Genomic DNA, 23,836 nt, shown 5'->3' with positions numbered 1-23,836 from the left:
TAACGTTTATTTTTATTATTTCCAATTGACCTTTAAGAGTATACAGTGTTAATATCGGGATAATAACAACAACTTAGAAACTTGTACACACACGTATATTCTTCCTAACCTAATATGATCTTGAACATACTCGTGAATGTTACACAGATTATTAATTCTTACATCTCTCTCTTTATAGTTTAAGAATTAATTGCATACGGTTCAGTAAGCTCAGTTATTCAGGCTCAGTTACTCAAGGAGGACCAACGGAACCACAAAGTAGCTATAACCCAATGACAAGGATAAGTAGGTCGTACGTTTATGTGAACCTTTTTTATTGTCTCTTTTTAGTATCGAATGCTTTCTTAGAGTGGACCCGAAGTAATAAAAGAATATCCCGTTTATTATATTTTACATACACAAACACGTAGAATTTGATGGTGACGTTTGGTCAACTTTACTGCTACTTTCTGACCATTAGCGAACTAACCTGTATCGAGTCTTTCGAATTCCTTTCGACAACTATACTATAGATATCTTATAACTAAATTGCCAATTTTTATGTATTTGTGGAAAATCCAAAAACTTATGAAATTTGTCTGCTCCTTTTTGCAGAATAATTTAACTAATATTATTAATGAATTTCCAAGTTACAGATTATAGATAGGGTAATAATATTAATTCAATTGGCTCTGGTATACTTAATAGAAAAAAGACGACACACCAAACATAAAATCAGAGGATAGACACTATTATAGAAAATTTCGATTGTAGAGAAAAATATCACGACTCGACAAACTCTATCAGCCCAGTCTATTTATGCAGGAAAACTCAACGTTTGAAGATAATTGTGGAAAGAAAAATATAAGAAAATTGTAGCATTACATAAACCTGTGGAATTGGCACATGTTTAGAATGTAATTGCCATATACAACTAGAGGAAAATATCGGAAAAGTTCGCGACAAGTTCACTGACCGAAATCACGTGTACCAGGGAATGTTTCTGGTGGGAAAAAAAGGAAGTCAACGTGCTTGGCGTTCTAATTGGAAAATGGCGAGTGACGTAGGTATAGCGCCGAGGCGGAAACATGGTGGAATAGACGCGCGCATATCTAGGGAACTAGAATAGAGAGGGGTGAGATGAATCCCCTTCTTTTCTCAAGTGAATCACTGGGGACAGTATCCTGAAACTTAACTTGACCATAGAGAAAATATGGTTGAATGGGAATCTAGCGTGATCGATATGGTTTTTTGGTACCAGTGACAGGTATAATCTTATTCGAATGACGAATAAGTTTTCATTCGAACAAGAATTTACTACGGAACCTCTGGTACATCTGATATAGAATTTAGGACGACTGTGGCGACTTACGTATGGAAATTGTCTTTTCATAGAGAGTTGGTTATCTTTAGAAATTTAAGAACGTTAGACGAAGAAACTTCTATTAGTCACTTCAGAAAAATCATAGTAAATATAAGAAGAAGACAAATATTAACAATAAATTTGAGGGAACTGGACGGACTTTGTTCATAAATTCGTCGATAGCTCACTCGATTTGTCATTATGTCAACGTATAGTTACCGAATCTCCATCGAATATCTTAAGATATTCGGTTGTAGATCCAATCAGATATTTTTGTAGGAGTCACGTTGTTGATTACGTGTATAATTATGATAAAACAACCAAGATACTTTTGTTACAATTCATAATAGATAACACATCTATCACGCGATTTAAAATTTCACAAAAGTTGTCGCTTTAGACGCGTATGGTATCCCGCAGCAGTAGAAAGAAATGAATTGTGGAAATGAGTTTTGAAACTTAAACATAATTATTAAATCTAAAAAAATTCTATGTGATCTAAAAAAAACTATGTGATTCTTTATAGAATAAAGAATAAAAAATATTTCAGATAGAATATTTCAAAAATATTTCATATTTCTCTTTAAAAAACAAAAAACATTTTTTAAACAATCAACTTTTTGATTTCATCTATTTTTTATTATGCTCTTTCGTGGTTTCAGAAATTGTTCTATACTTAATGAAAAAAGGTATATGAAGAAAATTACAGAGATCATAGAGAGCATGACCGATAAAGATTACCGTGTGGAATAGAAATGCGGTTTATTCCAAGATAATCGATACAGGGAAATTGAGTCGCGGTTATTAAACGCAAAACTCTGATAACCGAGTGATTTGATACTGAATAAAGATATGAATTGTGGAAAATTTCATGAAATTACTACCAACGTACAGGCATTGGCAGCTTTGTTGAGGATTATTTTCACACATCAGGGATTCTGGTTCGTGGTGGCTCATTTACGATATATATTTCGGCTACCTCGATGAGAAAGTTGAAAACGGGTCAATCTTTCGTTGGTGAAGGCACGTTAAAACAGGAGCGGGGATCAGTTTATAATCGAACAAGGAAAGAAATCAATGCCCTTTCAATACAGAATTTCAACTTCTACTTTGCCTTTTGTCTCCCATCTTATAAACGATCTTTTCCACATAGAAAACGTTATTTTTTTCTCAACTTTTAATATATATATATATAGATATAATAAAATATGTATTTATCTATTAAAAATCTTAACAATATATCTAAAACTTAATTAGTCTTTAGGTTAAAAGCATGAGAGATTACGTAATGTGAACTTCATAGCTTTAACGGGAGATTATTCTTCATCCAGAAAAAAACTTGAAGACGTCGAATGAAGTTCTTTTGTATGGAAAGTGTTTCGAAATCGAACACACGTGCAGCCGATTCGGGTTCCTGTCCTTAGATTTTAAACTTCGTCTGCTCAGTTTCTCTTTTCTTATTCAGAATTCACGATCAAAGATTAACGTAACAAAAATCATTTATCATAAAAAAAATTACATAAATAGAAATTCTACTTATTTAAGTAAAATACATGTTATACATTCAGTAAAATTATATATCTTCGATAAGAATTTTTATTGAATTATTATTGAATAACATTTTTATTCTGCTCTATGAAAGCTATAGTTAAAGTGGTGATGAAATGTATTTGATAGAATGTTATTTATGAAAGTTTTATGTTCAAGAATAAGTTTTTTTAGAAATATTCCAATAAAGATATTTTTATTCAAATAGATTTTCAATCTATTTTAGGACAAGAAATCATCCTCTTTTCAACAAGAACTGAATTACGAGATGATCTGTGTACACTGTGCTACACAATATCCAATATCTTGAGAGTTCAATGATTCATAGGCTAATACGTGACCTCGGAACGGATACGTCATTGTCAATTAATATTGTTTACATTTTCATTAGTAATATGCTTCATTCTATGAATATTTGTTATACATTATGTATGTTTATTATATATTCTAAAAGTATTTCGAAAATGGTTGTCGATAAATGCAGGGTTTACAAATAAATTTTTCTCTTCCTACAAAATCTTTTATATCTATATTACAATAATTCAAATAATTGCATTGTGAATTTATTCTTTCTTACCCTTTTCAATAAAATGCATTCTTTTTAGAGAATTCTAATAATCAGTTAAGTTTTTGTACCTAAATTTTCTAAACATTTGATATTTTATCTAAATAATTATATTTGTTTAAGTAAATAATAGTTATTTTAGATATTTAAAAAATAAAAATACGAAACCATTATCGCCTGTAGTATGGGAAACTTATACTCAAACGTATATTTGGTTGCCTCTCTAAAGGAACTCAATATTTAAGTCAAATTGTTAAAATTTTAAAAGAATCTTTCGATATGTACGATCACGTATCTATCTTATTTTAAAAATGGAATATATAACCATGAAAAGACTGATCATTTATCTTAATGATAACCACCTATGTAATGATATACATATACATATATAAATATCCTCCAAGAGATTATAAATTATAACAAGAATGATTACTGAAAAGTGATGAAAAAGATATCGTACTTTCAAAAAACAATCAATTCAATATCAATTAATTAAACTCTTGATAATATTTTTTTGTGAATGCTATGTAATATAAAATCAATATTTTCGATTATAATGTTCAATTATGAAAGTGTAATTGAAGCATCAAATTTATAAATAAAGATCTAGTAAAAAACAAGTTATTATTGCAGCAAAAATATATTTTATATAGTATAATACATTTCATTCAAATGAGAACAGTACAAACATTTTAAACAAATGTCAAATTTATTACAAATGCTCTCCCATATAGATAATAACAAAAATCGCAATAAAATATTTATAGATTCTTGTAGAAAATTATTGTAATGTTAAAAAAGTGTGCATATGGATCATTATGCTACCTGTACTAAGAAATTAAAAAATACTAAGGGTATATATTGAAACCAAAGCAAATAAATATTCCCGACATGTAATTAAAGACAGTATAAATATAATATATTGCACTAGTATGAATTAAATTTTCTTACAATACATATACATATATATGTACATTTTTTTTTTCTTTTATGAAATAACATTAAATGCAAATGGATTATAACTTGATCTCACTGAGATCAATTAACATTTCCTACTAATTCATAACCATCCAATTTTAGATAAAACCTCTTTAGCATCTTCGAATACTTTATCTGGTGATTGCATACTATTAACTTTGTATACAAAGTTTTGCTTCTCATAATACTCAATTATAGGTAATGTATTTGTAATGTAAGTTTCGTGTCTTTTGACTAAAACTTCCTCATTGTCATCAGACCTGCCACTTCCTGCTGCACCACGATTTAAACATCTCTGGGTACATACTTCTTTACTACATTCACAGAACAATACCCCTTTTATTACACATTTTTCTGACATTGCCTAAATTAAATAAAAGGTATTATAAAAAGAAGGTAAGCATTACACAATTTCGTCCTCGTATAGAATCTTTCATTATTTAAACAAGATATTTATTGTTATCTTTGTACCTCATTCCAACCATCAACATTGTCCTGGTTTCTTGGAAAACCATCAATCAGGAACCTTTTATGCGGACTATTGCTGGTCTGCATGGCATTATCTAGAAGACTGCAAGTAATTGCGACTGGCACAATTTTTCCATCTTTAATATAATTTTCGATAAGTTCTCCGTACTTTGAATTCGGCTTCATACGTTCCTCTCTTAACAGATCTCCAGCTGACAAATGGACATAACCATATTTTTTAGTGATGTACCTGCACAATGTTCCCTTACCCGCACCAGGACCACCCAAAATAAATAAAACTTCGAATTTCTGTTTTGCAGACATTTTAAAAAGCCGCAGTCCTCCTGAAAGTACCTTGAACATAAAATAACACCAGTAATCGTAATCAGTTACACGTTACACGTAGTAAGTACCTATACTCATCTATCGTCCTATGAATATTAACATGGAGATATTATGGGGATTTTTCAAGAACAAGGTTTTTGGTATACAGTTTAACGACTTTTCCCAATTTTGACTATTTCACAACAGTTTTTTTTTTTAGGAAGCTTTATTTTACTATTACAAGAAGAACTCAATCGGGGAAGATCGAAAAAATAGTACAGTTATTGTCATTTTTTTTTTAAATGCATGAGATTAAAAATCTTTTTTATTTCGTTAAAATAAATAAAAATATAACATTTCTTCAGTTTATACCACGGTCCTGTAAGCAGGTCTCAACACCTGCTAGGGAAAACCACCCGAAAATTGAGTCGAGAAAAATCATTGATATGTATACTATATACTAGAATATATGTATATCAATTTAATTATCCTATCATCCTACTAACATAGGATGTAGATGATATAAGATAAATAAATTTGAATCACGATTATATAAACAGGTCTCGACACCCATATACTGAAGCCTAGGGGAAATTGTTCGAAAATTGAGCCGTGGCTGGTTGTAAGAAATCAACATAGAAGGTTTTCGTTCTGCGCATGCGTGACATGTTATAAATGTCTCAGATAGAGACAGAGATTCTCCACCCATCTCTGTCTATCTCGCAAAAACACAGACTTTGTTGACTTTTTATGTTGATTTTTCATGCCTAAACATGGCCCAATTTTCTAGGTTTTCCCTGGTGAGTGTCGAGACCTGTTTATACAATCGTTATTTTGATGAATTAATTGTGACATAGAAATACAGGGACCTAGTACAAATTTGATTGGCTGGTGTGGGGTGTGATGTCACTTCCGGAGAGAGAGGATATTGTAAGTACTTGAGTATATGAGCCATAGTAGCTCTATCTGGTAGTACCGCTGAGGTGCTAACTTTGTCCTGACCAATTTTCGGATTCACTTCTACTCATGAACATATCCATGCTTTCGGTCACAAACGTCACAAATGTTACGCCTCTCTCCCGCTGAAGTCGCTTCACCCCCCTCAGTTATTATTCGGTCACTATATTTCTACGTCTATGAGATTAACGTGTTTATGAAATTAACGTTTACAGGGTAGATATGTTAGGATTTTAAGATAGTTAGATTAGGCTAGGTTATATTTTACAAAAGAAAGAGAAATTCAGGGGGAGAGGCAGGATCTCCCCTCCTCCCACATATTCGCTAAAGATTTATCTATCTATCTATCATAATCCTATCATTTACAACTAACATCAGAAGCATTTGTGAAATATTAATTGATTAATGTATATATATAATTGATAATATTATTATCGTATATATTAATATATAGTGTAGTGTTATATATGTATAAAAAATACTATTTTTTTTAATTTATTTATGATCATAGTTATGACATACATGTATGGTGACGTATACGTATATAAATCTCAATATTTTTATGAAATACGTTTTAAAGAAATAGAATTATAGGCATCTTTATCTCTTTGTTATTTCTATATAACGCAATATTTAAGTATATTTTTATTTAGTGTATTTCTATATTATCTAATTATTATTTATTTAATTTATACTTACTTAAATTAAGAAAATATTATGTACAATTAAACAGGATCTTCTTGAATATGCCAGCAGATTCGAATCAGAATAATTGAAATGTTACTTTACCATGTATTTATTATATTGACAGTACAATATCATCTTAAGTATCGGCGTATCGAAATATACTACGCGATTGCGTATTGTGCGCATGCGAAGTATGTGTTACGCAAGATTACATCCATGTAGTACAGCTATAAAGTATGACGATTCAATTTTATAGCACGTTTTATTGCATTTCTTATGTAATGTAAAAAGTACCACAAGGTTTGTTATCAAGATGACTTAAAAGATATACTTAGTAACATTACTAAGCAAAATGTACGATTAGTATTTGCAGTAATTTATATTTAACCACAACATGACGTGAATTAAAGGAAATTGAGGTTATGTCAGATTCCTAAACATTATTTACAACTAATAAAACACGAAACTATGATAATGATGCAATTGTATCAACAATTATTTGGACGTGGGAAATGTTTAAAATTTTACCTGCAATTTAATCAAAGAAAATGTGTTGTAAACTATTTGTACTCTTGCAATACGGTTCATACCATATCTTGCATGTATGATAAACATAATTATGAAAATGATAAAACACCAACGCAAGAGAAATTAAAGTCAATTAAGATCTTATCGAATACGGGTGATGAAACAATAGAATTTGCTAAAGCAGCAAATGTTCGGTCAAAACAAAAACTCACATTTGCAAAATTAGTAAATAATTCTCCACCTAAAATAAAACCATACCTGAAACTCATAAGATTGGATAGACCAATAGGTAAGAAAGAAGTTAGTTAAAAATTATTATTATTACAATCATAATATAAAATGAATGTAACTTATACAAATAATGATCAGTAACTTATAAATGTAGGATCTTGGTTATTATTTTGGCCATGTGGTTGGAGTATAGCCATGGCAGCAGCACCAGGTGCCTTACCAGACCTTCAACTTTTATCTCTTTTTGGGATGGGTGCATTCATCATGCGTGGAGCAGGGTGCATCATAAATGATATGTGGGATCAAGATATTGATGGGATGGTAATATTGTCTTGACAAATATTTTAAGATAAGATATTATGAGGACATTTTAATGCTAGGTAGCCAGAACAAAAGATAGACCCTTGGTTACTAGGGAAATTTCACCCCTACAATCATTGATTTTCCTTGGAAGCCAATTAACTTTGGGATTGCTTATATTGTTGCAACTAAATCTTTATAGTATTATATTGGGTGCAAGCTCACTAGGTACTACTTTTAAACAGTTTATATAAAACAGTATTTCTTAATTTTATCAATTAATTAATGCCAAATCATTTTCAATTTTCAAAGCATTATCTTTATTATAACTTATTACATATATATAAAAATAAAGAAGCAACTGGAGATCATCTTATTAGTAATAGAGGATATAAAAAAGATTGTGTTTCATGATTACAGTTTACTAGTCTTTCTCAGAAAATTATTAATTAAAATTTAGAAATACTGTTAAAGTAAATATCTTTAAATCACTAAACTTTTTGTTACAGTCTTAGTAATAGTATATCCAGTTATGAAAAGAGTAACATATTGGCCACAATTGATCCTTGGTATGACTTTTAACTGGGGTGCTCTTTTGGGTTGGTCTGCAGTGCATGGTTCGTGTAATTGGTCTGTATGCTTGCCACTTTATACTGCTGGAATTTGTTGGACACTTTTGTATGATACTATATATGCACATCAGGTAAATTTCAACTTTCTGATATATTTGATTTAATATGTTACATAATTTACTGATATAATTTACTTTAATGTGCTTTCATATATTCTCTACTTTTTAATTATAGGATAAAGTGGATGATGTTATAGTAGGCATAAAATCAACAGCTTTAAAGTTCGGAAATAAGACTAAACTTTATTTATCTGGATTCAGCACAATCATGATAACAGGGTTACTTGCATCAGGTATATTAACTGCACAGACTTGGCCATATTACACTGCAGTAGGTTTAGTTGGTACACATCTTGTTAATCAGGTATGCATTATATAATTTTGAAACAAGTGTATAAGGAAAAGTTATAATCTAAAGAAATATTCAATGTACATATCTTTTTAGATTTATAGTTTGAATATCAACAATCCTGCAGACTGTGCCAAAAAATTCATCTCTAATCACAGGATAGGAATGATTCTCTTTGCAGGAATTATTTTAGGGAATCTCATAAAAGATACTAAATGTAACAAAGATGACAATATCGTACAAAAATCAGAAAACGAATTTACTTTTATCAAAGAAAAGCAAGAGTAGTTGCATCGCTATTATAAATGATTATTAAATATACGAACTGAGATACTACAGAGGCAAATTATATGTAATAGACAGAAAGCACGAGGTAAATAACTGGCTGGTTCCAGTAAATTAAGGAATTACATAGTTTTAATTATATGTTAGGTGCCATAAAATAATTATTGATTACAATGTTTACCAAGGTGTCTTTAGTATCATTGACAATTCAACTCGGAGTAATTTAAATAAAAATAATTTTTATTTAATACTATTCCAAATTTATGAACTGAAAGGTACACCAAAGATTACAGCAGTGTAGATAGAAAACAGTTACTGGAACTACTGTTCTGAAATATTGATTATAATAGACAAAAATATAAGTAAATATTTGTATGTATATACATGTTGAAGGTTTAAATGAAATGGTATAATATTATTTAACCAAATGAAATCAATTAGAAATAAGATTACATGATGTAATTTGGTTTTCACTATAGTAAGTAATTAAATTTCCTTATTTATTATTTTTAGGTCATTTTTTAATAAAGTATTTGATGTGCATATTTCTGATATTTCCAAGTGATTTGTAGTGCTTCGTCGCTCTAGCATCTTCAAGTCATATTGTTCTTGAGTTAATAAGGATTTTTTCATTTTGTCTAAAAGTTTTATATTTGGCAGTACTATAGCTAAGTAGCCTGCTCTATGTGGAGGTTCCAACAAGAGCTTAGGATTTTGTATTAGTGCTTCATTTACTTCTACCAATTTGCCAATTATACAACATTTTATAACATACGTTTTTTCGTTTGAACAAGTAATTATGCAAATATTAGAATTCATTTGTAAAGGTTGAGCACCATGTTTACTTTTACCAGAAACTTTATTCTGAACTCTATCTAATTTATTGCTAACTTTGAAGTCTACTTTTATTATATGTTTATCATCTTGAAGAATTGCGTGACTCGGAGCAAGAGTAAGCATGCAAATTCGGTTACTATGCATTAAAATACAAATGTCATCTGCGGGTCTTTGTACATCTAATTTATAATAAGCAGTAAAATATCGATCTGTAATTGTAGGAAATGATCCATGATATTTTACTCCTTCCAACATGTCTGTAACATCATTGTCAGGAGGAAATGGAAATAAACTATCATCATCATCATCATCATCTTTATTTGATAGCAAAATACTTTCATCTTCATTATCTATTAAATCCACCATTTTTTGACATTCAGAATGTTTATCTGTGTCACTTTCATCCTCTAAAACACTGAATGAATCATTTTCTATATCATTAAATTTAGTTCTTTTTTCTACTGGTTCATTGTTATCTGAGTTAATATTCATTATTAAAATAATAAATTTTTAATAGTGTGAAGATTTATTTAAAGCTCGTTTAACAAAGTTAAGGTAGATATTGTACATTAAATGTACATTTTAGATTATATAGTTAATCCAATTTGTTGTTTTTAAAAAATATTGCTGCTTAACTTCTTCCAATTTTTTCGCTAGAAACAAAATATTATATTACAAGATTAACGAAACTTAAGGAATTTTGATCATTCAGAAGTAACATTTAAAACTTACGTCTTTATGTTATGCACAAAATCGGTTGTTTCTTAATATAATTACACTTATTACCACAGATAAACACCACAATAAACAATCATGAAAAAAGTTAGGTTACATCCACATTAAACTAAACATATGTAATGCATGTCAATCATTTCTCACTTTACTAGTTTTATTTGGGACTATTTATCACAAACGATAATTATTAAATGAATTTGTAGTACTGTCTAATATAACGTGTATGATATTTAAGTTCAATTATTAATGAACATAAGAAGTTGCAAAATAATTAAATAATTTATTGTAGTAACTAAATTTTATTAGTTACATTAATTACATTCAATCATTTAATATTAATTTACAAAATATAAAATATGCAAAAACATGTAAAAACATTTACGATGTTATATAGACATATCTAATATCTTTTCTGTATTTATATTTACAAGATGTACTAATAAATTTTGATCCTAACAAACTCTAAAGTCGAATTGACTTCGATCGGAGAAATTCGAACATCTTATACTCACTATTTTATATAACCAGGGAGGAAGTACATATATAACATACTTGGTTTCAGTTTAAAAGATAAGATACTACACATGGGGGAAAGAAATTGAACGTTAAAAATATTTTCTACTAGATTATTAACACTTTTATTGTTTTTTTTATTATTATCTAATCTTCTTTTTGCTAATATCATAAACGAACGAATACTAATATATAATTAAACTTCTTAAAGCACGATCTCTACATAGACTAGGATAAAATTTTTAAAACCATGTATCAAAGAATTCTGAGAGAAAAATAAAAGACTACTTAACTATATGTATAATTAGTGCAAAAAAATTGTTACCCTCTATCAGTAATTAAATTTACAATCTGTTTTTTAAAGGCATGTTCTGAAGTAAAAACTAAAGGTTATTACTCATTATTCCCTAGATTTGCTAAGACTCTATTGGGCAAATGAAACTTGGAAAAAACAGATTGTGAAAGAGATATTAAACCACAATAAAGTGATATCTATAAAAGGAAAGTCAAAGGAAGTTGAAAGAAAACGCAATAAAACGAACCTTCTATGAATTTATTTTGTACCGTGGTCTGCGTTGATTCTTCTTGAAAACAAATTGAAAATCCCGAATAAAAGTTCCTATTGTCGTATCTGTGGTTATGTTTGTCAAGGGTTCAATTCATTTTAATATATATACTTTTAAACTGTAAACGGTGCCGAATACCGAGGAATTTTGTAAATGACTTGGCAAAACGTGACACTATTTTTATATATCTACCACGTCATCGAGCTGAACGGGAAAAGGCACTTTAACGGTAAAATATGTGTTCATCGAAACTTTTAATATCGTAATCTGAGCAAAACATGTCAGAAAGGAAAGTGGATACAGAAATTGTGCGGCAGCAGTATACAAACGATACGAGCCTTATTGATGAAACTGAAATCATTGATGTGTCTGTTTTTGATTTTGATGATAGTGATGGCTGGTAAGTAGTTCTAAGATAATTTGTAATTATGTCAAATGTTTACAATAGTTGAATTGTTTTAGCTACTGTTTAAGTTTCAAAAGAATTGTCATTTTCTTATAAGATTATCGTACTTTGTTATTATCATCCATTAAAAATCTTAATTTTTTTAAAATTAATTAAAAAATTCGCTGATGTTTTATAGAAATACTCTTTAAGCTTATATTTTTTTTTATTCCTAGTACTAAAAATATAACAGCTTTTAAGAATTTAAGAAGCATATATTTCATAATGTATGCAAGAATATGTATTTTAGTTTAATGAATCATTTGGTAGATTCTATATTTGTCTATGTAAGCTTCTGTTGAAGCAATAGCTAATGATTATGAATTATATCTCTTGTTAGGTTGTACATACCATCAGAATATAAAATGGAATCCACTGTCCATGATTTGTACACCTGGTTAAAAACTGAACCAGAGTTAAATTTTTCAGGTATTGAAAATGTCAATCATTATTTTTTTACAATATATTTATTTTATATGTTTAATTTATATATATTTTATTCAGCTAATAAAAAATCTATTGATACAAGAACATTTACAAGATCAAAAAAGCGGTCTAGTAGAACTACTTTTGAATCTATTTTGGAATCTTTATCTTCACCTGTGTCAAATACATGGAAAACTTCGAATTTTTCAAATATAGAGGAAGATGTAAGTTTATTTATATTTATATATTATACATATAGTATATATGCTCAAAGTGTAAGTTTAAATTTAAGTATATTTCTTTTTCGTATGTAGTTAAACAAATATTCAGACATATCTACTACAAACAAAGAAGAAGCTGTGCCTCCTATGTTAAAAATGGCACCTAATACAAATATTAATTTTCTCCCTGATGAGCCTGTAACATCAGGTCAAGAAAGCATGGAAGTATTCTTAAATATGTCTCAATCAAAGGGAATTGACTCATTTATTAATTTAATGGAACCTGGCCTTAGTGATCCACTGATGAACGTTTCACAACCTTCTATTTTTTATTCATCTATCACTTCATTACCTAGAGATGATTCATTACATAATACAGAATGTAACAGAGATGAGGAATCTTTAAATATAACTCAGTTGTGCAGTCAAGAAATTTACAAGTGTGAAGATATTAAAGATTCAAATGTCAATGAAACTTTCTTAAAAAGTAATGAAGCAGACAATAACAAAAGCTACTGCCTGAGCACAACGAATAAATCTGATGACATTGAAAGAGAATTAAATGAAACTTATAATGCTGATGAAGCTTCTGCAATGGTTGTGTTATCAAGTTCAGATAAAGATAGATTTAGTATAACTAAGTTGTCTTCCACATATGTAAATAAAGATGATACTAATACACAAATATTACAATCAGAAAATAGTGAGAGAAAAGAATTATGCAATTTAAACACTACATATCCTTCGGTTTTTCAAAAAGCAGAAAATTCGCATATTTTAGATACTACATATTGTACAGCAGATACTGAAAAAGCAATTAATGGTATAATTTCAACTGGTAAAAATGATATGCAATGTGATAAAGATCAAGTATATGATTTGCAAAAAGGTATAGTTCATGATATATTGAAAGATAATGAACCTTCCATACCTTTTACAGATTCTTCTTTTACACTTCACGATGATGCTTTCAACCCTATATTCAAGTTGCCTATTCCTCTTTGCAACCAGTCAACTCCCAAAAGTATAGACATGTTAAATTTCACGCATAGAACGATTACCAAGTCTAAGCCTTTAGAATCATCTCGAGTATACAACACAGCTTTAAATTCAAATTTTAAAGCGCCGACATTGAGAAAAGAATTATTATCGGAAATACACAAAAGTGAAGATCATAGACTGGATTTTACCTTCAATCATGTAATTAAAGAACACCAAATTGGGAAAACTAAGAAGGAAATCAATGAGGCTCTAAGCCAGAATGTCAAGAATGATATTCCTATAGAAAATAGATACAATACATATAAAAAGGAATCACCAATTAACAAAATTAAACTTCATGCCGAAATAGCAGACGAGGCAGGAGCTTGTATTAAAAATTCGCCAGAAAAGAAATATTATACATTCACAAAAAAGAGTAGTAATCATGGTGGCAAAACTGACATGGAAAATGCAGAATCATTTGATAATGCGGACGCTACATTCGTAAAACCAATTTCAAAATTACAGAAGCGGAAGCAACATGTACCGCGGATGTTTTCAAAATTGCCACAGTTTCTTCAAAAGTCTAATCCGAATCTTGTATCAAATTCGTTGAAAACTGTTAACATAACAGGTACAAATGTGTCTAATTATGGATACATGAAAGGTTCGCAACCAAACATTGTAAGAGATGTTGAAAAAACTCTAGCAAACAAATTGTATTCTCTCGGAAAAATGAGAAGTGGTTCTGAACAACGCCTTTTAGAATTGAACACAGGTGTTGGGGAACTTCAAGTATTAGGTGCTGCAGGATCTACAGAAAGTATTGAAAGTACACATAGTGCTCATAGTGCACCTGATTTAGATGATAGACTTAGTACATGTTCGGATAGTAGCCACAATTCATATACAACACAGCCAATGAATATTGAACAACTGCATCAGATAGTACGGATGCAAGAAGAAAGTTAGTAATATTTATATCATGATATTAAAAATACATTATGTTATATAAAACATAATGTTTATATTCCCTATATTTTAGGTTTGAAACAAGATGCAACATCTGGATTAAATAGGCGAGTTTTAGAAAGTGCTTGGGTTGATGTAAAAAAAGATTTGTCTTCTCCTATACTAAAGAATGGTATTGATAATTGTGACAGTGATTCGCCATTAAGTATTGACTTCAATGTTAAAACAAGCTCTCCAATATTAAGTCCTACAAGATCTAGTCAGTCAATAAATACTGATGGTAAGTTACAATAGTGTATTTAACAATATTCGTATAATTTTGATTGTTTCGACTATATAAAAAGTACTTACTAATGTGTCTTTTTAAGATCTATCTACAGAAACTGTATTGAAACAACAGAATGAAGTAGACATGGTAAAAAAAGTTGAAGTGAGTTTTTTGTTTGTTTTATGTATATAAACTTTGTTTACAAATAATTTTTAAGATTACTTGTTAAATGTTACACTATCATACAGGCTTTTAATAAACCAGTTATGAAAGTTGAAAATAAAACGAGACTGCGACAACCAACAAATTGGAACACAGGCAATAGACCTTCAAATCTTATGAGCGCTATTCCTAGACCACCATCACGCATACCAGCACCTAGATTTGTCAGGCCAACCGCAAAGAATATTCAAGGAGATATAAAACGAGGATATATGTAAAATTATAAGGGGTATCCATAATCAAAGTATGCGTTTTTAAATAATATTCGTAATTTAATCTGTATTCATACTGCAACTTGTATAAAAGATGTTTTAAGTTATGACCTTGGAGGGAAGATGATAAAATTCAGTATTATTAGATTTTCAAGAATAATAAAAAATAGAACAAATTGAATTTATATCATACTCCTAACCTTTTTGAGACTGTTTATGTTTATAAAGAAAACAACAAATTTAAAAATGAAATATCTTTATGACAATTTGGTGTACAAATATTTTTATCAAATGATCTGTTGAAAGACTATTTAGAATATAATGTTTCATGTTAACCTTCTTTTATCTAAATTGCTTTTTTAAAAATATTGAGATATTTAAAACCAAAAATTACCCCTCCAAATTTTTAGCTTTTCAGTAATTATTTATAGAGTCCTTATATTTTAATCTGAATGATTTTCATATATTGCGAAAATGCAAAAATATAATGAATATGAATTGCTATATTTGCAGCATGAGATAATCCCTGTTACATGTGTAGATATATAAAAATCATTTTTTATAAAAATGTTGTTAAATATAAAATGGAATTGTATGTCAACAAGAGAGTATATGCACGATGTGTGTATTCCACTTACAGGGTTAATAATATACCAGTAACATGCTGTGTGTAGCTATAAGAGAAATTTTTGGATCTGACATTTTTATAAACTTTATTGTCAGGAAAATCACATGAAACAGTGAGAATGGACTGATATGAAAAGTATTTAAACCTAAGAAAGTATTTAGAAATAAGTTTATTTTATACTATTACAAAAAAATCACATTCCACGTAAAAAAAAACTGAAGAGAATAAAAATTTACAACAAAAATATTCAAGTGATAAAAATAATAATTTCCATAAAGGGGTATATACAAAATATGAATTTTGTATTACATGTAGTTATAGATAGGCCTGAAAGAACATCAAATCGAAATTTTTTAATGCAATTTTTTTCTACAGAACAGTATTAAAAGTTTAGGGTTTAATCATTATTACATAAATTTTTATAACGATAATGTAATGTAAAGTATATAAAATCATCTAAAAAGAACTAATGTAGTACCATTTTCAATATATATGGCCTATGATGTGTACTAAAGTAAATAATTAGATTGAATACACAGCAATTTATGGTATATTATCGATTCTATGCGATATATTTGTATATTTTTAATACCCTTGAGCATAATTTCTTGCTGATCTGCAATATTTATATTTTTAACTCTGATTTTTATAATAACTTCTATATTCTGGAAATGAATGCTTTTAAATACATGAGAATTAGTGGAATGCTCTTCTGATTTTATAAACTTTTACATCTTAAATTATAGTTACCAAAAGTTAATTAAAAAATTGTTCGTATATTATAGAAGAGGTCAATGTCAATTTAATTACTAGAAATTGCAAATCTTTAATAATTCTATTTATATATTAAAGTGAAACCAAAAAATATGCTTAGTACGCTGAAAATTGAAAATTTTAATCATTCGTATTAAAAATGTATATAAAATATTTAAAACTCTTGAAATGTTTTGTAATACATTCTACAATAGCCTTCCATAAAGTTATAAAAAATATAATTCATTTGAAATTAGAAAATGTAATTAAAAATGGAAAACTAGAATATCTGTGAAATACCGCATTTATCTTTTAGGACAAATAGAGTAAGCTCCTCCTAGAATAAATTAATTACTGTTTCTAATCAAAAAGTATTATTTGTTAAAAAATAATATTCTGTGTTACTTTAATAAATATCTCTGAATGACGTCACTTCTTTCCTATGCTATGGAGCTTACTAAACAATGTGTACAATAAATCATCATTTATTGTATACCTTGTGCATTTCATTTCCGTCCTGAAACATCATTTTTTATATTAAACCAAGAAATTGAAGATTATAACATATCACAGCGTACAGATGCTTAAGAAAAATGCATAGTCAGTTAATATACAATTATACTATATATTATATTATATATATATATATATTAAATTCAAGTTCCATTACTATTTTAATTGCTGATAAAATAATATGCTATGGTAAATACATCAAATATCAAAACTCTATATAAATAAATCAGTAAACAAGTAATAATTATAATTAGGATATCCGTGAAAAGTTTTTTAATGATATAAATTTTAAAGCTTTCACAATGGACTTTATAGAACAGTTTTTGGTATTTTCAAAAGACTCATTTGTAAAGAAGGCTTTGCAATATTATAGACTCTTCAAGTATGTTTTATGTACATGGAAAAACATTTATATGAAATGATATATTTTGCTTCTTTAAATCAAGTTTGCAAGCGATTTGTCTTAGTTAGTATTCTGATACTTGACGCTCTGTTCAACATTCCTCTTCTGTAATTCTTTGCTTGAAGCAATAACAGCAAGAGGAGCAATAAAGTGCTCATTCATTAATGTGGTTTTAAGGTTATTATCAGTTTTTTACGCATGGTTACAACTTCGATATTGAATTCATTTGACATTGAATTTTAATGCTACATATTTTATGATAAATCGTTGCGCTTGTTGTGTTATGTTTGAATTTGTAATGATATAAGCTTGGATTTATAGTTATTTTATAACATATACAATATAGAGTATATTTGATCATATTTTAAAATGTTCTTCGAATACCAATAATTCTATGCAATTAATTTGGCACCCCTCTATAGTAGTAAATTAAGGTATAAGAAGTAAAAAGTAAAATTGGAAGGTCTAGTTTTACAAGATTCTAGTTTGGATATATTTTTAAATAGAAAAGAAAAAAATATTGATGAAAATAAAACAATATTGAAAATAGTAATATATTTAATATGACAGTGGAAAACACAAGAATAAGATTCTTGAATAGTATTTCTGTATATCATTTCTTCTTTTGATTAAACAAATATTCAATTAAAATTTGAGAACTTGTATTCATGTTGTAAATAATAAACATAAAAGTGATAGTCACATTATATCCTTTATTTATATCTCTGAATGTTAGACCTTAAGTGCCTTCATTGTATTTCAATACAAAAAATTTTTTTTATACATTTAAACTAAGGGAATTAATTACCTGTTCACTAATCTTATCGTTCAGTATTGGTGTAAAACTTTCATGTGATCTTTTTCTATTAAAGTCTCTACTAATAAATGTTATGGTCATAAATATTCAACCTTTCAACCATTTTCTACTCCTTTTGTGCCAAGGATTATAATTCCTTCATATCTTTTAAAGAATGATTTATTATATACAAAATTAATGTTCATATAAATCTATTTAAGTTATGGATCTGAAAACAAACCATAAAAAGTTGCAATTTGTATTTATTTTCAGATTGATGAAAATATAATACCCATTGAACACTTCAATTCACAACATTAAACATGATAAGCTAATTACAGATTTTACTTTTTAATGTGTACACGCACACTCACACGCAATTAAAGTATTATCAATACATCTTAAATGCTATTCGGTATTAACATTACTGAAGTAAAAAATAAGTCCAATATGAAATATTACAATTATAAAATGTCTAATTGACATTCTAAATAATATTAATACTGTTTACTTGTATAGTATTTAAATTGGTTTTGCTTTATCTTGATAAAAATGATTTTCCTTTAAGTAGCACCTTTCTTTGATAAAATACACATTCATTTCTTATAAATAGCAGTACTTTATCACAAACAAAACTTAAGATGTATAAAATTTATAAAGTTACAAATTTTCTCCAATACTTCTATAATGTCGTTTTTCGCGTTGCAATTTTACATTTGTTTACATCTCACTTTACTTTTTGTTATTTTATCTTATTTTATTATATATATATGAACATTTAATACCATATATATCTAATTCCCAGCTGCATAAAACACACTAATAAATGATCTTACAAAACTTTAAAATAATAATGAACTTTACCTTTTGTAAATTTGATGAAAATAGTACATGATTATTAAAATGCTTATAAATGTCGAATTCATTGGATGAAGATTTACATAATGAAATAAAAATTGTCAAGTTTTTCTTTGCAATTCCCTAATGTGCAATTAATGTTATGTAAAGGCACAGCATAAAAATATTTTTATCAATGCTTTAATGAATTCATTCTACATTATACATAACTATCAACATATCTTTGGTATTTTTATAAATATAAGGGATTTTATGTCAATGATAACATGTTTTTTGAACAATAAGTTGTATATCAAATAAAAATACTTGATATGTATTTTGAATGATACGTTTAGACAATGATTAACAGATCCATTATAATACGTACACTGAAATTGTGGTTACACTGCTATAGCAATATCTTTGACTAGTGCACTTAGATATTAAAAAATTTTTCACGCAGTGAGATACAATATTATGCACTGGGAGCTATACACAACATATTTTCATGTAAATAAAAACATATTTGTCATTTGTAAGATTATTCCCAATTCTAAGAAAAAGTAATAAATTACATACAAATCCGTTTGCAAATAACTGATCATTTATCTCCTTAATGTCAGTTCTAAAAAACATTGCAGATAAATATTACCTTTAATCTTACTTCTCATATAATTTTTTGTGTTATTTTATTATCATGAGTGTAAAATGTGCTTGATATCTTCAAGCAAAGATATATAGCATAAAAATAACTCGACATATATGTATTCCATATACTTTTGATACAAAGATTCATTATCATCTGTTTAGGCAGTAAATTGTGCAGTGTATCAATATTAATATCATTGTTATAAAATATCGTTTGTGTAAAAACCTGATCATGATAATACCAAAATGTAAACCTTGTAAATACCAGACATTTGATTGCACAAACATAGTTTAAAATATTTCAAATATTGAATAAGAGAGCAAACAATTAATAAAATATAAATTAAAGATTGTACAGTTTGTTTTTAAATTATAATTCTTTACCATGTATATTATTCATCACTGAACGTCTATAGGCAATATTATTATTACAAGTATTAACAATAAAACATTGCATGTGCAATATGAATCGAAATGCACATTATAGCACAATATATTAGGATCAACAACAATACAGTTATAACTGTTATCTTAATCCTTGGGCGCAATGCATCAAATGTGAAATGTATGTTTAGCATTTAAAAACAGTATCTATATATAAGAAAAGTGAACACACGATTTATATCAATTATCCTTACATCAGATATCAATAGAATAGTTATTGTTACGGATATGCTTGTAGAAAAACATCATTACAATCTGTTGATTGTCCATTGCGGATTCTTCTAACCAGTGTAGTTTATCGCCCATAGATGTATAATCATTTTTACGTTCAATTATGAATTATATTATTCACAAGCTAACTTACTATCGAAGCTACTTAAAGCGATGGCAAATGCTTGAAGCGTGCACAATGGAAACCTGTAGTCCATTGTAAAAACATCTTCTGCCACACGGCCAAATTGCATAACAACGTAATCAACTAAAACACAAAATCATAAAGTGATTTTCTTTAATCTACAAAAGTGTGACTATTATAAACTTTCCAAGTATTCTTTCATCTAAAATATTTCCTTATGTCAAAGGCATAAAATACAAACCATCACTATCGTGTACCACTTGAAAATTTTTCACAGACGCTTGAGTTACGCGTCCGTGGAAATTAAGTACATATGACTGTGTGTCATCGTTCCATACAGGAGTCTTATTGTGTAATTCTATTAAGTTGTCCATATTTTTTGTTTTCCATCGTTCTGAGGAAATAAAAAATAAAGAGTAAAAATACTGATTCAATAATATCTGCATTAAAATGATAGTTTATATATACCAAGAAGTGTTTCAGACTCATCCCGTGGACAAATCTCAACTCTTTTTTGATCCGATGTCATTCCCGGGATAATGACAGTCATTTTACGTGGCCCTTTAAATCCTAAAACGTTAGTATCGTATATTACCGCCGCTAATTCTTGTCTGGGATTAAAACGATCGTCTCTTTTATCATCTTTCATTAATGAATATCCATTATCGTATACGGTAAATTGTGTTCCCAGAAGATTTGATCTTAATTTTCCAATATAAGATTCGCCTGCTCTTGAAAGGTCCGTAGGATCGGTAGAAATTAAATAGTTACTTGTTGTACTTTTTTTTCTTTTACGTCCAGCTAGTAAGAAAATCTATAAATGAAAAATATATTGTTTGCGTTTTGTAGATGTATTTGTTCTATAGAGATTTTCTAAAGAATCACATACCTTCTTCCCATAATCACGTTCTAAGTGTAAAAAATAAGTTGGGTAGAGGCCACGGTCCATACCCTTTCTATCACGTGTTATCCTACATTTGTAATGCATTTTTTTATTTGCTGGTTGTAATACAAAATGCTCTATATTCCCTTCCACGTTTCCCTCTAATTCTGGACTCTGAATGATAAATCAATGATACATGTTTTAGATGATATATAATTTTTTTTAGTTAAAAGCAAACTTACTGAAGAATTATTCTCCCTACTGATAAGTGTGCTAGCACCATCTGATGGAGCTACTCTAAGAGGTGAAGGACATGGTAAAGATTCCGAAGGAGAGTGTATATCTATAGGTGACGATTCTTCATCTGCACAATCTGCAGCTTCCATAGTTTGATAAAAACCTCCTTCTGTGCTTACTTCTATGACAAAAATGTGACATTCATATATCTGTTATAGTTACAATTAAATTAAATTAAACATCTAATTAATATACCATGAATTCTTGATTCCACATCCTTATTTTCTGCAAAGGTATTTAAATCTGGGTTTGTATGTGATATATTAAACTGTAATGGCCCATCATATCCTAAGAAAAACAAAAATTATATATTTCATTATAATTAACTTTCTTACCTCATTAAACTTACCTCGAAGCTCTTTGTTTGGATTCATCCATTTTGTAGAATGACTTGTAAGCTGAGTGCTTGATATGTTAGATGCCTGTACCATTCCACCAGCGCCACTTTGTCGTTTTTGTTTCATTTTTTGTGCAATTAATTGCCTCTGTAATTGATAAAATCATTATAACACCAAATGTTTTAGAAAACTGAAATAATAATTTTTAATTGGAATTTATGAATAAGAAATATATATCAAAAACGTGAAAAACATAAAATAAATATATTTTTTCACAAATTCAATGCAAAATAGAATATTTGTTGTCTTGTCAAATCAAATTTCAATAAAAGGACCATTATATTATAATTGCTCTATATACAAATTTATAAATATTTAAATGACCTACTTTCTGTGCATGTATACGTATGCGTGTACATATATATATAATAGTATAATATAATTTGAAATTCCAGCTAAAGAAATAATTTTATTATTTCTGTCTTCCTACAACATGATATGTACTCTAATAACATTCTTTCATCTTTTAAAGTATTACAAATACAAAATACATGATTGTGATTTAAATGAAAATTCAACATTTCAAAATTATCATCAGAAGTATTTAAATCTATTACTTGCGTACCTGCTGTTCGAGTTTCTGTTGTCTTAAATCTAGAGATGTCATATTGCCGACATGTACTAACAAGAACTGTCATATGCGATTGATTTTCACAAAATAATTCAGCTTCTCACGAGAACCAATTTGTTTACGCCAAACATATTTCGTCGTCCGTGGCTACCTAGGCAACCATACGATGGAAAACCCTAACATATTTTTAGGGAGAAATCTTAGCTCTGTTGGTACTTATGCCGGGGAAAAGTTACAAAAAACTACATGGAAAGGCATCTACAACTATTATAAGTAGTAATAAATCGCGCATTTCCATTCAGCAGAATTAATTCCCGCGCATTTCTTTTTAAAAGCAGTTTAAGAACATTTAAGAAATGAATCTTAAGGAAGCATTTTCGAATCATTTCCTTTATTAACTTTCGAGAATTATTAGATATATTCTTCATTACGCATTCAAATATTAACATTACATAGAATGGTGAAACTTAAATTATGCGATACAATTAGGATAGTTGGGATAGTTTAAAGTCGTAATGTAATCAAAATGAATAAAGTCGAAATGATTAATAAGTAGACCGCGGATTTTTATGCATTTATGAGAAATTTAAAAAGGCAAAAATATATAAAATATCTAAATTAGACTGCTCGCACTATTTAGTAGGTGAAATAAATTTCCACTTAGCTTTTTCTTTGCGTTTATAAAAATATGAATTTGCATAAATATCTGTAGTCTATTC

The 23,836-nt window shown here is 28.4% G+C and overlaps 5 protein-coding genes across 14 annotated transcripts; 2 read left to right on the top strand and 3 right to left on the bottom strand.

The window, feature by feature from the left end:
- Positions 1-4,352: 4,352 nt before the first annotated feature.
- Positions 4,353-7,030, bottom strand: LOC126874059 (UMP-CMP kinase). Of its 4 annotated transcripts, none has more exons than XM_050635686.1 (3): positions 6,882-7,030; positions 4,905-5,255; positions 4,353-4,797 (listed from the first exon to the last, which is right to left on the bottom strand). In XM_050635686.1, the coding sequence occupies exons 2-3, from the start codon at positions 5,223-5,225 to the stop codon at positions 4,516-4,518; spliced, it is 603 nt and encodes a 200-aa protein (XP_050491643.1). In that variant the 5' UTR covers positions 5,226-5,255; positions 6,882-7,030; the 3' UTR covers positions 4,353-4,515. The 4 variants fall into 4 exon arrangements, with proteins under 4 accessions (XP_050491643.1, XP_050491648.1, XP_050491647.1 ...); XM_050635691.1 differs by lacking the exon at positions 6,882-7,030 and adding an exon at positions 5,732-5,861; XM_050635690.1 differs by lacking the exon at positions 6,882-7,030 and adding an exon at positions 5,315-5,634.
- A 58-nt stretch (positions 7,031-7,088) lies between these two features.
- LOC126873997 (4-hydroxybenzoate polyprenyltransferase, mitochondrial) lies at positions 7,089-9,738 on the top strand. 2 transcript variants are annotated; one of them, XR_007692606.1, is made up of 7 exons: positions 7,089-7,686; positions 7,783-7,949; positions 8,009-8,156; positions 8,438-8,631; positions 8,735-8,923; positions 9,005-9,281; positions 9,379-9,738. XR_007692606.1 is itself a non-coding variant. In XM_050635516.1 (6 exons), exons 1-6 carry the CDS (start codon positions 7,338-7,340, stop codon positions 9,194-9,196), a joined length of 1,239 nt encoding a protein of 412 aa, XP_050491473.1. In that variant the 5' UTR covers positions 7,089-7,337; the 3' UTR covers positions 9,197-9,738. The 2 variants fall into 2 exon arrangements, 1 of the variants encoding a protein (XP_050491473.1); XM_050635516.1 differs by having other exon boundaries at positions 9,005-9,738.
- Positions 9,413-11,558, bottom strand: LOC126874034 (protein Abitram). 5 transcript variants are annotated; one of them, XM_050635616.1, is made up of 2 exons: positions 11,278-11,558; positions 9,413-10,874 (listed from the first exon to the last, which is right to left on the bottom strand). In XM_050635616.1, exon 2 carries the CDS (start codon positions 10,520-10,522, stop codon positions 9,680-9,682), a length of 843 nt encoding a protein of 280 aa, XP_050491573.1. In that variant the 5' UTR covers positions 10,523-10,874; positions 11,278-11,558; the 3' UTR covers positions 9,413-9,679. The 5 variants fall into 5 exon arrangements, with proteins under 5 accessions (XP_050491573.1, XP_050491593.1, XP_050491583.1 ...); XM_050635636.1 differs by having other exon boundaries at positions 9,413-10,683; XM_050635626.1 differs by lacking the exon at positions 11,278-11,558 and adding an exon at positions 11,194-11,212.
- Positions 11,559-11,749: 191 nt separating this feature from the next.
- LOC126873894 (uncharacterized) lies at positions 11,750-18,590 on the top strand. The gene is made up of 7 exons (XM_050635231.1): positions 11,750-12,244; positions 12,630-12,718; positions 12,794-12,939; positions 13,030-14,884; positions 14,963-15,169; positions 15,258-15,319; positions 15,406-18,590. The coding sequence occupies exons 1-7, from the start codon at positions 12,123-12,125 to the stop codon at positions 15,595-15,597; spliced, it is 2,673 nt and encodes an 890-aa protein (XP_050491188.1). The 5' UTR covers positions 11,750-12,122; the 3' UTR covers positions 15,598-18,590.
- Positions 16,647-23,287, bottom strand: LOC126873987 (protein king tubby). 2 transcript variants are annotated; one of them, XM_050635495.1, is made up of 8 exons: positions 23,112-23,287; positions 22,498-22,633; positions 22,344-22,436; positions 22,094-22,269; positions 21,858-22,025; positions 21,437-21,782; positions 21,210-21,362; positions 16,647-21,091 (listed from the first exon to the last, which is right to left on the bottom strand). In XM_050635495.1, the coding sequence occupies exons 1-8, from the start codon at positions 23,151-23,153 to the stop codon at positions 20,958-20,960; spliced, it is 1,248 nt and encodes a 415-aa protein (XP_050491452.1). In that variant the 5' UTR covers positions 23,154-23,287; the 3' UTR covers positions 16,647-20,957. The 2 variants fall into 2 exon arrangements, with proteins under 2 accessions (XP_050491452.1, XP_050491462.1); XM_050635505.1 differs by having other exon boundaries at positions 22,094-22,266.
- Between the last annotated feature and the right edge of the window lie 549 nt (positions 23,288-23,836).

Source organism: Bombus huntii, chromosome 2 (assembly GCF_024542735.1).
Source record: "Bombus huntii isolate Logan2020A chromosome 2, iyBomHunt1.1, whole genome shotgun sequence".
NCBI classification, from domain to species: domain Eukaryota; kingdom Metazoa; phylum Arthropoda; class Insecta; order Hymenoptera; family Apidae; genus Bombus; species Bombus huntii.
The sequence above is the reverse complement of the archived record's forward strand: the minus strand, read 5'-3'. Positions and strand labels throughout refer to the sequence as shown.

Excerpts from the sequence above, each read along its gene's own strand:
- LOC126874059 (XM_050635682.1), bottom strand. The coding sequence starts at position 5,264 with ATGTTCAAGGTACTTTCAGGAGGACTGCGGCTTTTTAAAATGTCTGCA. Across the intron at positions 4,798-4,904 it reads ATGTTGATGGTTGGAATGAG|GCAATGTCAGAAAAATGTGT; the intron begins GTACAAAGATAA and ends TATTTAATTTAG.
- LOC126873997 (XM_050635516.1), top strand. The coding sequence starts at position 7,338 with ATGATAATGATGCAATTGTATCAACAATTATTTGGACGTGGGAAATGT. Across the intron at positions 7,950-8,008 it reads ATCAAGATATTGATGGGATG|GTAGCCAGAACAAAAGATAG; the intron begins GTAATATTGTCT and ends TTTTAATGCTAG. Across the intron at positions 8,157-8,437 it reads ATTGGGTGCAAGCTCACTAG|TCTTAGTAATAGTATATCCA; the intron begins GTACTACTTTTA and ends TTTTTGTTACAG.
- LOC126874034 (XM_050635616.1), bottom strand. The coding sequence starts at position 10,522 with ATGAATATTAACTCAGATAACAATGAACCAGTAGAAAAAAGAACTAAA.
- LOC126873894 (XM_050635231.1), top strand. The coding sequence starts at position 12,123 with ATGTCAGAAAGGAAAGTGGATACAGAAATTGTGCGGCAGCAGTATACA. Across the intron at positions 14,885-14,962 it reads AGTACGGATGCAAGAAGAAA|GTTTGAAACAAGATGCAACA; the intron begins GTTAGTAATATT and ends CCTATATTTTAG. Across the intron at positions 15,170-15,257 it reads TCAGTCAATAAATACTGATG|ATCTATCTACAGAAACTGTA; the intron begins GTAAGTTACAAT and ends TGTCTTTTTAAG.
- LOC126873987 (XM_050635495.1), bottom strand. The coding sequence starts at position 23,153 with ATGACATCTCTAGATTTAAGACAACAGAAACTCGAACAGCAG. Across the intron at positions 22,026-22,093 it reads GTAGGGAGAATAATTCTTCA|AGTCCAGAATTAGAGGGAAA; the intron begins GTAAGTTTGCTT and ends TTTATCATTCAG. Across the intron at positions 21,363-21,436 it reads TGAGTCTGAAACACTTCTTG|AACGATGGAAAACAAAAAAT; the intron begins GTATATATAAAC and ends TTATTTCCTCAG.